General features: G+C 41.9%; 1 protein-coding gene across 4 annotated transcripts in view; it reads left to right on the forward strand.

Annotated features, from left to right (window-relative positions):
- PMS2 (PMS1 homolog 2, mismatch repair system component) overlaps nucleotides 1-13,919 on the forward strand; it is a 28,324-nt gene that overhangs the window by 1,740 nt on the left and 12,665 nt on the right. For 2 of the 4 annotated variants that reach the window (XM_086692980.1, XM_086692982.1), the window contains exons 1-9: nucleotides 327-696; nucleotides 1,316-1,402; nucleotides 1,811-1,913; nucleotides 2,652-2,835; nucleotides 5,841-6,008; nucleotides 6,786-6,883; nucleotides 8,589-8,688; nucleotides 9,797-9,881; nucleotides 10,966-11,121. In XM_086692980.1, the coding sequence (XP_086549106.1) occupies nucleotides 441-696; nucleotides 1,316-1,402; nucleotides 1,811-1,913; nucleotides 2,652-2,835; nucleotides 5,841-6,008; nucleotides 6,786-6,883; nucleotides 8,589-8,688; nucleotides 9,797-9,881; nucleotides 10,966-11,121 (1,237 nt within the window). In that variant the 5' untranslated portion in view covers nucleotides 327-440. Of the gene's footprint in view, nucleotides 1-326; nucleotides 697-753; nucleotides 1,211-1,315; nucleotides 1,403-1,810; nucleotides 1,914-2,651; nucleotides 2,836-5,840; nucleotides 6,009-6,785; nucleotides 6,884-8,588; nucleotides 8,689-9,796; nucleotides 9,882-10,965; nucleotides 11,122-13,919 lie in introns of those variants that run through there. The other 2 variants (XM_086692981.1, XM_086692983.1) reach the window with 2 other exon arrangements.

The raw sequence follows: 13,919 nt of genomic DNA on the forward strand, positions 1-13,919 counted from the left end.
TTCACTTTTCGGAAGAAGATCCCATTGTTGCCAAAGATTATTGACCTGTAGGTTTAAGGGTACATGTGTCTCCTCCGTGTAGATCCTAGTATAATAAATTTCTAAATTTTTTTTTTTCAACGTTTATTTATTTTTGGGACAGAGAGAGACAGAGCATGAACGGGGGAGGAGCAGAGAGAGAGGGAGACACAGAATCGGAAACAGGCTCCAGGCTCTGAGCCATCAGCCCAGAGCCTGATGCGGGGCTCAAACTCACGGACCGCGAGATCGTGACCTGGCTGAAGTCGGACGCTTAACCGACTGCGCCACCCAGGCGCCCCTAAATTTCTAAATACCCATTACATTTGAAGTATCTATTCAGATTTTTTGACAAATGTGTAAGGATCGTAGAACAATGTTTATATTTAAGAATATGCTCAAGGGATATGTTAATATAATAAATGAACGTGTTAGATACATTGACTATTAACAGAGATGAATCATTTCCCGCAGCTAAAGCCAGGATGAAAATACATAAATGCATACTTGCTTTGTTTCTTGTAACTGGTGTCTTTAGTACAGAACTTGCTAAGGCCATCAAGCCTATCGATCGGAGGTCAGTCCATCAGATTTGTTCTGGACAAGTAGTACTGAGTCTAAGTACTGCTGTGAAGGAGTTGGTAGAAAATAGTGTGGATGCCGGTGCCACTAATATTGGTAAGTTTAGAAGAGTTTTAAGCCACAGGAAATAATCAGTTTATACTGTATTATTCAAGAAACATTTGTGATTGTAATAAGACAACCAGATGTTGATATACTGAGAAACTACTATGTTTTAAACTTAAATTTAGCGTCTTTTATGTGCCTAGGTAGGTAGTAATAATAAAAGCAATTAACTTTTATTGTGTTCTTACTAGTGCCACACAGCTGTTTCTAATCTGCTGAATAACTGTATGAGATAGGAATTATTATCACTACTATATTCATTTTATAGAACAGAAAATGAAGGCACGGGAATTTACTTTGAGGTCATAGAGCTAGGAAAATGTGATTCCAGGAAGTCTGATTGCAGAGCCTTTTTTCCGTAATGACTCTTGAAATTATCCTTTTGAAAGAAAGGTAGAAAGGAAGGAAAGAGAGAAAAGAGAAAACTATTTTATCTGGGTTAGTAAATTGCCAAGAAGTCCTTTTAAAGAAAATGAAATACACAAAATGACAGTAGTACATTTAAGTAAGTGTAATTATGACTCTAATTTGTATTACATAAGTTATAAGTAATGTGAGTGTAAAGGCTTTTTTACATGGATCAAATAAATTAATTTGTTAAACTTTTTAGATCTAAGGCTCAAAGACTATGGGGTGGATCTCATTGAAGTTTCAGACAATGGATGTGGGGTAGAAGAAGAAAACTTTGAAGGCTTAAGTAAGTGGAGTTTCTCTAATCCTTTTTTTTTTTTTTTTTTTAGTGTTTTACTTATGTTTTGAGAGAGAGACAGAGTACGAGTGGGGAGGGGCAGAGAGAGAGAGGGAGACACAGAATCAAAGCAAGCTCCTGGCTCCAAGCTGTCAGCACAGAGCCCGACGCGGGGCTCGAACTCATGAGCCGTGAGATCATGACCTGAGCTGGAGTTTGATGCTTAACGGACAGGCACCCAGGTGCCTCTAGTCCTATTTTTAAATATTTGAGCAAAATGTTTCCAAACTTTGAGTAACACTGTCTTAGGAAACACAAAAACAGCTTTTTAAAACCAGTTGCTTTGGTAGGTGTGGTATTTATTCAGGGGTATATCCCTTGAAATATTTTTGGTCTTACTGTGTACCTCTCTTTCAGCTCTGAAACATCACACTTCTAAGATTCAAGACTTTGGTGACCTAACTCAGGTTGAAACTTTTGGCTTTCGGGGGGAAGCTCTGAGTTCACTTTGTGCACTGAGGTGATAACAATATTTTTATCCACTAACTTGACCCCTTACGAAAATCTCTCTGAACCTGAAAACGTGGGGTTAGAATCATTGTTGTTTATACTTCTCCATGCTGAGTGTCTCAACTTCAAACTTCCACATTCTGTTTTATCTTACTGCCAATCTAAGTGGTAATACTTCCGAAATGTAAGCAATGAAATGAAATAGTATTGTAAAAGAATTATTACCCTTGTTAAAGCAGTAACTTCTCAATTTTAAAATGGCACGTAGATAATAAGTTACAGATGTGTTGGTTTTGATTCATTTCAGTGTTTAGGAAAAAATTTAACCGAAATGCTTATCATATATTAACAGAGTCTAGGTTTTTATGAATAATTACTTACGCATTGGAACTATAATATTTTTTGGATCCTTGTTAAAAGTTTTGTTAAATCAGTAGGAATAAAACTGAGAAATAAATCTTTATTTGTTAATATGTAAGCTGTGAGACCTTTTATTTTGCCGTTTAACCATAAAAACAAGTATCAAAGCTTTCATCGAAACAAAGCATTTATAGAACTCTCTGTCTTACTATTAGGCGCCAAGATTTAGATTCTATGATGACCCCTCACCCATGTAAACTTTCTCGATTATCTCAGAGGGATCAGCATTTTTTCAGGAGAGGTTTTAGAGAACAGAAGTGGGAGAATGAGCATGTGATGTCCAGCACCTGTCCGTGTCTGACCGTGTCGCATCTGCTCTCTCTCACAGCGATGTGACTATTTCTACCTGCCACGCATCCGCGAAGGTCGGGACTCGGCTTGTGTTTGATCACAATGGGAAAATCGTCCAGAAAACCCCCCACCCGCGACCCAGAGGGACAACGGTCAGTGTGCAGCAGCTATTTTATACACTCCCTGTGCGCCATAAGGAGTTTCAAAGGAATATTAAAAAGGTACGTTAGGGGCATCTGGGTGGCTCAGTCTCGGTTAAGTGTCTGACTTGGGCTCAGGTCACACTCTCGCGGTTCATGAGTTCGAGCCCCAAGTCAAGCTCTGTGCTGACAGCTTGGAGCCTGGAGCCTGCTTTGGATTCTGTGTCTCCCTCTCTTTCTGCCCCTCCCTTGTTCGCACTCTCTTTCTCTTTCTCTCAAAGATAGATGAACATTAAAAAAAGAAAAATGTACAGTAAATTCAGAACTCCAGCCTCTGAGAGCATTGATACACATGTAGTGAGAGATATACCACAGTAATGTGCACTGAAATTAACTCTTCAGATGATTCTCTTCCCTGACTTTTTTGGGGCGTGCTTAGTTTGTCTTTTCCTGACCAAAGACTGAGCTTGAGGTTGATGTATCCTCTCTTTTTTTCTTGGGGGGAACAAAAAAGTCATTAAATCATATTTATTAGGTGTTCTAACATGGGAATGAATTCTTTAAGAAGTAACCTTTTTCATTCTGTCCGTAGTTTTTAATAAGATGTTTTTCTTGGTTTCCTGAAAAATGAAGTGTTACAACTTTTATGAATTTGAATGGAAATGAAATAAATATATCAGTTGTGCTTAAAAAGCAGTTCTAGGGGCACCTGGGTGGTTCAATGGGTTAGGCGTCCGACTTCGGCTCAGGTCATGATCTCACAGCCCATAAATTCAAGGCCCATAAGTTTGAGCCCCGCGTCGGGCTCTGTGCCGACAGCTCAGAGCCTGGAGCCTACTGCGGATTCTGTGTGTCTGCCTCTCTCTGCCGCTCCCCCACTTGCTTGCTCTCTCGCTCTCTCTTTCAAAAATAAATAAACATCAAAAAGAAAGCAGTTCTAAACTGTGCCTACGTGTATTTATGTGTGTCTGCGTATATACATGTAATCATATAGTTTTGTAAAAGCAAAGCAGTTAGCCGAAATATGCATAGGAAGAAGGCTGGAAGGGAAGACGTGTGATTGTTACCAGTGGTTATTGACGCATGTGTGATCACAGGTGCTTTTTGCTGTCTTCCTTGCACTTTTCTCTTTTGTGTATCTATCTTTTTGTAATCAAAAAGTTATTTAAATGGATGCAGCTAAACACTTTCTTGTACAGCAATTTGCACAAGTTATAGTGCAAATTTTACAAGAATGTATATTTCCTGTGGATAAAACCATTTTTTCATTTTTATTTAAAAATTAAAAATTTGGGGGTGCCTGGGTGGTTCAGTTGTTTAAGCATCTGACTTTGGCTCAGGTCATGATCTCTCAGTTCATGAGTTCGAGCCCCACATCAGGTTCTGTGCTGACAGCTCAGAGCCTGGAGCCTGCTTCGGATTCTGTGTCTCCCTCTCTCTCTGCCCCTCCCCTGCTCGTGCTCTCTTTCTCTCTCAAAAATAAATGAACATTAAAAAAATTTTTAAAAACCAAAAAAAATTAAAAATTTTTTGTATAGAAAAAAATTATTATTCATTTTTTATATCTCATGGTAAAAAAAAATCAGTGCCTCAAAAACTATAGGAATAAAGAACTTCTACTTGCTGGAAAAGACCCTTGTTAATAGTGTGATATATGTGTTTCCAGGCTCCTTTTTAATTTCATGTATTTACAAATCTTGAGAAAAAAAATTCAAGATAAATTAATATAATGAAATGAAACAATACAGAATATAAAGATGTAAGTAATACAGGATTATATGTAGTAGAAAGTTGAGATTGAGGGGCGCCTGGGTGGCTCAGTCGGCTAAGCGCCTGACTTCAGCTCAGGTCACGATCTCGCGGTCCGTGAGTTCGAGCCCCGTGTCGGGCTCTGTGCTGACCGCTCAGAGCCTGGAGCCTGTTTCAGATTCTGTGTCTCCCTCTCTCTCTGCCCCTCCCCTGTTCATGCTCTGTCTCTCTCTGTCTCAAAAATAAATAAACGTTAAAAAAAAAATTAAAAAAAAAAAAAAAAGAAAGTTGAGATTGTGTCTGTCTGCCTCCCAGAGTTTGGTGTATATCCTTTAGACTGATATACAGGTGGAACCTTTATTCCATAGAATGGAGAATAAAATCCGATCTTTGATTTTCTTTTGTAAAGGTTTTTATTTATTTTTTTAATGCATACATTTTATTTTTTTCTTAACAATTAGGATCACATTATACGTTACGGTTCTATAACTTGACCATTTCTATAGTATGTCGTAGGTATCTTCTTTGATCGTGTGTCTTTTTTGGTTGACTCGTTACTTTATTCTCTATCATTCTGCCATTATATGGATATACCATAATTTATTAACTCCTTGTTGATGGTAGCTTAGGTTCTTTTTAATTTTTCACAATTACAGGGGCACCTGGGTGGCTTAGTGAGTTAAACGTCTGACTCTTGGTTTCAGCTCAGGTCATGATCTCACAGTTTGTGAGTTCAAGCCCTGCATTGGGCTCTGCACTGATGGTGTGGAGCCTGATTGGGATTTTCTCTCTCTCTCTCTCTCTCTCTCTCTCTTTCTCTCCCTCTCTTTCTCTCTCTCTCTCTCAAAAAATAAACATAAAAACATTTTTTAATGAGAGAAAAAACAGTTTGACCTAATTGACTCACTGTCTGATGAAATAACTTTTAAATAAACTTTTTTTCACAATTACAGATTGTTTCAGTGAACATTTTTGTAATATATCTTTGATTATTTGTGCCAGTCATTCTACAAGGATAAATTTATAAAGGAAGGATTACCAGGTCCAGTGGAATGCACTTTTTGATTTTTATAGCAGTGGGCGTGGACATCGTGGACACAAGAGAAGTGTGGTTAGGAACCTAAGCCTCTTGAGCTCTCTCTTATACTACGTGTGAGGGTATACGTTGAATACAAAGGTATACATGCATAAAGGTATTCACAGCTCCTTCTGTCAGGAACAGTTTTTCTTCTTTGTGCGCCGATATGAGAACCTTGAGTTGGATGTTTTAACTTGAACCATGTAGTTTTTGTAGGATTAAAGTAACGTCGAGTCTCGTATTTGTGTTTTTTAAACAGGAGTATGCCAGAATGGTCCAAGTCTTACAAGCATACTGTATCATTGCAGCAGGCATCCGTGTAAGTTGCAGCAATCAGGTTGGACAAGGAAAACGCCAGCCTGTGGTTTGCACAAGCGGAAGCTCCAGCATAAAGGAGAATATTGGATCTGTGTTTGGGCAGAAACAGGTAGTGGTGGCCAGTTATTTAAAAAACATTTTATTCCTCTAGTAATTATGGCAGGTTTCTCTTGTCCTTTCCAAAGACGAGAGAAGGAAATCCAATAATTGATTTTTTTTTTTTAGGATTTTTATTTTATTTTATTTTTTATTTTTTTAAAGAGAGAGAGACAGATGGGGGGCGGAGAGCAGAGGTAGAGAGAAAGAGACTCTTAAGCAGGCTGTACACTCAGCACTGAGCCTGACATGGGGTTCGATCCCATGACCATGAGATCGTGACCTGAGCTGAAATCAAGAAGGACGCTTAACTGACTGAACCACCCAGGCACCCCTAAAGATTTTAATTTTTAAGTAAGCTTTATCCCCAACGTGGGACTCGAACTTAAAACCCTGAGATCAAGAGTCGACTGCTCTGTCGACTGAGCCAACCAGGAGCCCCCAATAATTGATTTCTTAATTAGGTACTTACCACAAGAGTTAATGCTGAGAGCTGAAAGATTTTTTTATTTTATTCTTCCAGAGAATAAAACCCTCCTTTTACTCTGCATCTGAAAAAGGGTGTTGTGGGCAATGTATTGATTATGGATAAGTATGCGCTCAAGTGGTCCATCCTTCTGATAAATCAAAATTTCAGTTATGATAGCTGCCAGAATCACCCACCGAGATTCCTTGTGCTCTTACCCTGAGTGGCCTGACCAGGAAAAGCAAACACACAAAACCCTTCCTTTCTGAAATTAGGTTCATCCTAATTTTGTTAGGAATTAACTGTGAGTCTTGTCTCTTTTAGCTGCAAAGCCTCATTCCTTTTGTTCAGCTGCCCCCTAGTGACTCTGTGTGTGAAGAGTACGGGCTGAGCCACGGTGATGCTTTGCAGACTCTGTTTCGGTGAGTAGATTGCTGCTGGGAAAATTACAATCAAACATTTTGTCTGGGTACGTATGTATGTATGTATGTATGTATGTATTTGTTTTGAGAGAAAGATAGCACAAGCAGGGGAGGGGCAGAGAGAGAGAGAGAGGGAATCCCCAGCAGGCTCTGTGCTGTCAGCGCGAAGTCTGAAGCAGGGCTCGAACTCATGAACCCATGAGGATCACGACCTGAGCCGAAATCAAGAGTTAGACACTCAACCAACCGACTGAGCCACCCAGGTGCCCCTGGAGGCTTTTGTTTTTAAAGATCGTGATTTTAAGGTTTATAGTTTTTATATTCGTTGTAAAGTTATAGGCATTATTATTGCAGAGAAAGAGGATTTTTATAAAGGGGTCCGTTACTTAATTCGTTCAATATCCTGGGTCCCTGGTGCACTTGAGGGGATTTCCTATTGAATTCTTTGGTTTCCTATTGATTTCCTATTGAAACCTTTGTAGTAAGGAAACTGCTTAGTGACAAATTAAAATAATTTTTAATTTACGTATATGTTTTGCCTTATGGGGATTTGACAGAGCGGAATAGTGTTTCCTTTCATTCATGCCTTACCCAATATCTTGTCCACTGTCACTACTCTCAGGGTAAGAAAAATTGGCATTGCCCCTACTTGGGATTGGCCTTGTGATGGCCCACGCCTGCTCACTGTCTACGTGCCCCTGGCTCACATGCAGAGATTCATTTCTTTTGTGTGCACACCATTCTTACAGAGTGCAGAGGGCACATACCCCGGGTAGATCACAGGCAGAGGGAGCACTGTAATTTTTTTTATTTTAGAGAGAAAGAGAGAGTGAGTGAGTTGGGGTGAGGGGCTGAGGGAGAGAGCACAGTGCCCCAGCGCAGAGCCTGAGTCGGGGCTCCATCCCACAACCCTGGGATCGTGACTGGAGCCTAAATCAAGAGTTGGGTGCTCAACTGACTGAGCCACCGGGTGCCCTGAGGAATCTCTTTAACAATACCTTAGGAGATAGGAGTTTGCTGATGGAGAACAGATTGTCTTGTCTTGTCTTTTTTTACTTTAAAAATTTTTTTGAAGTTTATTTAGAGAGACCAAGAAAGTGAATGGGGAAGGGGCAGAGAGAGAGAGAGAGAGGGAGACATCAAATCCCAAGCAGGCTCCGCACTCAGTGCAGAGCCCGATGCAGGGCTTGAACCCACTAACCATGAGCTCTTGACCTGAGCTGAAATCAAGAGACGCTTAACCCACCGAGCCACCCAGGCGCCCCAAGGAGAACACGTTCTAAAAGGGCAGGGAGTGCGTGCAGAAATCCTGAATACAAGTAGTTGAGCTCCCTGGGCAGCTGGTGGGGACAGCTTGAAGATTCTAGAATGTGAGTTTTGGGTGAGACTCCTTCCTTGCATAGAGGCCAAGAATTTAATAGGGCAAGTGAGAGAAGAGCTGAAGCAAATCTGTTTTGAACCCACTGCATTTCCTGTGGTGGATTCATTGACCGTAGGAGCTGTAGAACATGCCAGAAGGTCTGTGTCCTTTTTATGATTTATCAGAGTGGAACACGGACACGACACGCATCAACTGAAATGTTAATACTTATCAGTGTGTAACCAGGGGTTATATTTTATTTCATTTTTACTTTATGAATGTGCCCTCTGACATGTTACTGTTTCCATTCTGGAATCCTGTCCTTACCGTGTGAACATTGTACAGCATCTCTGGTTTCATTTCTCACTGTGCTCATGGTGTTGGAAGAAGCTCAACAGACAGACAGTTTTTCTTTATCAATCGGCGGCCTTGTGACCCGGCAAAGGTATTTTTTTTTTTTTATGGTTGTTTTTTTTTTGTTTTTTTTTGAGAGAAACTGAGGGAACACAAACAGGGGAGCGATGGAGGGGGTGGAGAGAGAGAGAATCCCAGCAGGCTCAGCCCTTGTCAGCACAGAGCCTAATGCGAGGCTCAGTCCCGCATCTCTGGGATCATGACCTGAGCCAAAATCAAGAGTCAGACAGACGCTCAACTGACTAAGCCACCCAGGCGCCCCTAGACTGGTCATCTTGATAGGGTTTTAGTGTTTCGGTTTTGATTTTGCGTTTTCAGCAATATTGTACCTCGGTCATAGATTCTGTTTTCTTGTGGCACTTGAAAGTGACTTCTGTCTGTTGGATATGGTTCAGTATTGTGCATGGTGCAGTTTTATAGTTTATCTCCAACACTTGTAACAATTATTACAGAATCACATAAATACATTTCTCTGTACGTTGGAGTGTGTTTAATGAGCATTTAAATTGCACCTGCAGCATGTTGGCACTGAAGTTAAAATAACATAAGAAACAGATAAATAAATAGGCTGCACCTACATCTTTTGACATGTCTTCAAAAGCAGCTTTGGATTGGAAAAAGATTCAGGTTTAAGGATTGATGACTAAAAATATCCCTTTGAGGGGCATGATGAAACTTTTTTGGGCAATGGATAGATATATTGATTATCTTGATTATAATCTTACTGATTTTGATTGTAAACTTGTCAAACTGTATAGTTTATTTTTTAAACATTTTTTTAAGTGTTTATTTATTTTTGAGAGAGAGAGGGAGACAGCGTGTGCATGCAAGTCAGGGAGGGGCAGAGAAAGAGGGAGAGAGAGGATCTGAAGCCAGCTTCATGCTGATAGCAGTGAGCCCGATGCGGGGCTTGAACTCACCAACTCTGAGATCGTGACCTGGGCAGAAGTCGGATGCTTAACCGACTGAGCCACGCAGGCACCCCTCAAACTGTATACTTAAAATACATGTAGTTTATTGCAGGCCCGCTCTACCTCAGTCAATCTTTTAAGATATAGCCGTGTAGTGGCTGATTAGAGCAGCGTGTTGGGGGACACACAGGAATGTTTGTTCTTTTTTAACCTTTGTTTTGTACGTAGGTTTCCAGACTTGTGAACGAGGTCTATCATATGTATAATCGCCATCAGTATCCATTTGTTGTTCTTAACATTTCTGTTGATTCAGGTAAGTTCCACTGAGCTTTCCGTCATGTTGGTGACTTACCCCTAAAAGAAAAAAATGAAATCATAAAGCCATGATATGACCAGAAAGGATTTTTGTGGCAACAGTTAATGGCAGTGTATTTTTTGTTTACAGACTTTTAATTATATTGTATAGACTTTTATTTTTTATACAGGCTTTCTTGCTTTCTGCTTGAGACCAGGTTAATGGTATTATTAGAAAAATAGGACTTTTTCATGGCACATAAGGGAGAAAGCAAACCAAATGTTCCCCCTGATTTTAAAAATAATGCTGTTTTTCTTCTGATTGGGAAAATTCTGCTTTATTGTTATCTAGGATTTTTTCTTAGGTACTTAGAAATATGTGCACACCTTAAAATACGTAATGCTATATATATATCCCTACTCATATCCTTTATAAAAGGGAGAAAATAAGTTTGGGTAAGTTTGTATCAAGCTCTTTATCCTTTGACATAAATGTTTTTTTTTTTTTCCATGTCCTAAAAATTATTCAGAAACATGATTTTAACATCTGTGCTCATTATATTCCAAGGTACAGATGTATCTTAAACTTTTTAAATTCTTAGCCTTAATTTAGCTGTCTTCAGTTTTTAGAAATTTAAATACTATCCTTATATTAAATTGTTACCTATATCATTGGTAATTTCCTTAAGATACATTCCTAGTACTAGAATTAGTGTGTCCATGACTAGGATCGGGCTGTACTCATTTACACATCTAGAGCCGTGTATTGGGTAGTGTCATTTTTAACCAAACTCAGTGGGCGATACTAGAAGGACCTTATTTTGGCGTGCGGTCTTCTATCCTATGTTTTCATGTGTTTATTTGCTCTTTCTTTATTTTTGCAAATTAACTGTTCAGATACTTGCATATTCTATCCGTTTAATAAACGGTTCATCTTTTCCTTGTTTCTCTGAAAGTGCTGATTTTACAGTTTATGAATATTAGTCCGGACACCGCAGTGTTTTTAACAGTACTTTTGGTAAGCGCAAGAGAATAAAATAGATGGGGAAATTTCTGTTAAAGGTGATTTTAAACATAAGTGTCTTTTTTTTTTTTGGCCTTAGAATGTGTTGACGTCAATGTTACTCCCGATAAAAGGCAAATTTTACTGCAAGAGGAGAAGCTTTTGTTGGCAGTTTTAAAAACATCTTTGATAGGAATGTTTGATGGTGATCTCAACAAACTTAATGTCAGTCAGCAGCCGTTGTTGGGTATTGAAGGTAAGAAAATACACAGGTGTATGGACAGCTTCTGAAACTCAGTATCCTTTTTTTTTTTAATTTTTTTAAATTTAAAAAAATTTTTTTAAATTTTTTATTTAATTTTTATTTAGAAGAGAGGATCTCAGGCAGGGTCTGCACTGATAGCATGAAGCCCAGTGTGGGGCTCCATCTCATGAACCGTGAGATCATGACCCGAGCTGAATTCAAGATTCGAACACTCAAACGACTGAGCCACCCAGGCGCCCCCAAAATCTCTGAGAGGATGTGTCACACTAGGCAGTGTAGAGCTGCAGATGTAAGGAAATCAGGTAACAAGAGAAATGGAAGGCGCATTTGGCACATCCAGGGATGTGTTCTTACCAGGACTCAACCGTTTTCCTTTTTTTTTTTTTTAATTTTTTTTTTTTTCAACGTTTATTTATTTTTGGGACAGAGAGAGACAGAGCATGAACGGGGGAGGGGCAGAGAGAGAGGGAGACACAGAATCGGAAACAGGCTCCAGGCTCCGAGCCGTCAGCCCAGAGCCCGACGCGGGGCTCGAACTCATGGACCGCGAGATCGTGACCTGGCTGAAGTCGGACGCTTAACCGACTGCGCCACCCAGGCGCCCCTAAAGCAGGTACCTTTTAAAAAGAAATCATAAAAAGGCTTCATAACTTTTTTTTTTTTAATTTTTTTTTTCAACGTTTTTTATTTATTTTTGGGACAGAGAGAGACAGAGCATGAATGGGGGAGGGGCAGAGAGAGAGGGAGACACAGAATCGGAAACAGGCTCCAGGCTCTGAGCCATCAGCCCAGAGCCCGACTCGGGGCTCGAACTCACGGACCGCAAGATCGTGACCTGGCTGAAGTCGGAGGCTCAACCGACTGCGCCACCCAGGCGCCCCATTTTTTTTTTTTTTTTAATTTTCTTTTTTTTTGAACGTTTATTTATTTTTGGGACAGAGAGAGACAGAGCATGAACGGGGGAGGGGCAGAGAGAGAGGGAGACACAGAATCGGAAACAGACTCCAGGCTCTGAGCCGTCAGCCCAGAGCCCGACGCGGGGCTCGAACTCACGGACCGCGAGATCATGACCTGGCTGAAGTCGGACGCTCAACCGACTGCGCCACCCAGGCGCCCCTCAACCGTTTTCCTTTAATAAACACTCCTGATGGCTGCCAACCTTTTGTTAATTTCCAGAGTTCTGAGAAAAGTCGATTCTGACCATTTTTGCCCATTTTTCTCATTTCTTTATGGAGTGGGGAATTTCTGGGGGCCCTCGCGCTGCCATTTTCCCACCCGTCACCCCGGTGCCTTCTTCGCTGAGTGGCGTATGGGAATGAGCGTCCCCACAAAGCTGATTCAGGATGTGTAGTAGTGATAGGTACAGTCATTATTTTATTGCCTGGCCCTACGCGATCAGATATTTAAGTGGTTTTCTTTTTTTTTTTATCCAAACCAAGAGCAGCTGGGACTTCTGGGAGGGGGCCCAGTGTTGAGCTCCAGCCGCCTTCTTTGGCAGAGGGAAGAGTTGGCCATTACCCCCGCCCCCCATGGCCACATCTCCTTGGGGTGCACACTCTCTTCTGTTGGCCAGCCTGCCCTGATCTCCATGTCTGTATGTGCAGAGATGGTGGGCGCCCATCAGTGCGTCTTCCGAGGGGGGAAGACCAGAGCTGCTGAGGAAGCTGAAACTAGAGTGTGGCAGAAGCCTAAGGTGACAGACGGGTGTGGCTCCCAGTGAGAGGAGAGGTTGTGGGATGACTTTGTGAGCTGAGGGTGCGAGGAGGAGCTGGAAGGGGCTTGGCAAGGGGGTGGGGGAGGGGGTGGGGGTGGGGGGGTTGTTGGCAGGGATCCTGAGCCGCTCTGTCCTAACATTCCTTACACCCCAGGGGCGGGGAGAGGTCGATTTGGAAGAGAGCAAGCAGGCTCTGGTTTTGATAATCAGGGCATAAGGTGGAGGCGAAGCTCCCGAGGGGTGGAGTGGAACAGGAGCGCAGAAATCCGGGCAGTTGAGTGGCAGAGCTTCGCTTTGGACGCGGTGGGCGCCCGTGAGCCCTGGCCGTCCTCGGCGTGGGGTGGCGTGGATGTGGATATGCGTGGGGATGGAGTGGAGGCTGCTCCGCTGTATATAAATCTCTGTGGAGGGGGCCACTCACAGACACGCTTCACCAGACGCTACCCTCTAAGGAGAAACTGCTCAAAATACCTGTGCCTCTCGAAGCCCGGTTGAACCGATGCCCCTTTCGGCCATTGTATTGAAAACAAACAAACACGAGTGTATCAGCCCTGAGGTCAAGAGATGGCAGCCGTAGAACCACCCTGCTACCCCTTCTGCCTGCGCCGACCCCCCGTGGTAACCATCTTGCTCACTTCTGACACCACAGATTCATTTTATCTGCTTTTAGCTTCTGCTTTTTTGCGTCTTGTTTCTTTCTCCATTACCTTGTGGGATCCGTCCATGTCACATGGCAACTCATTCATTCGTTCTCATTGCTGTGTGGCATTCCGTTGTAGTTCTTTTTTTTTTTTAATTTTTTTATTTTTATTTTTGAGACAGAGCGCGAGCGTGAACAGGGGAGGGTCAGAGAAAGAGGGAGACACAGAATCCGAAACAGGCTCCAGGCTCTGAGCCATCAGCCCAGAGCCCGACGCGAGGCTCTAACTCACGGACCGCGAGATCATGACCTGGGCCGAAGTCGGACGCTCAACCGACTGAGCCACCCAGGCGCCCCTCTGTTGTAGTTCTTAATGGCATGATTTCTTTGTGGACGGTTGGGTTGTTATGGCCAGAGCGGCGGCCGCGGACACCC

Source organism: Puma concolor, chromosome E3 (assembly GCF_028749965.1).
Source record: "Puma concolor isolate L17-30 chromosome E3, mPumCon1.1.hap2, whole genome shotgun sequence".
Classification (NCBI taxonomy): Eukaryota; Metazoa; Chordata; class Mammalia; order Carnivora; family Felidae; genus Puma; species Puma concolor.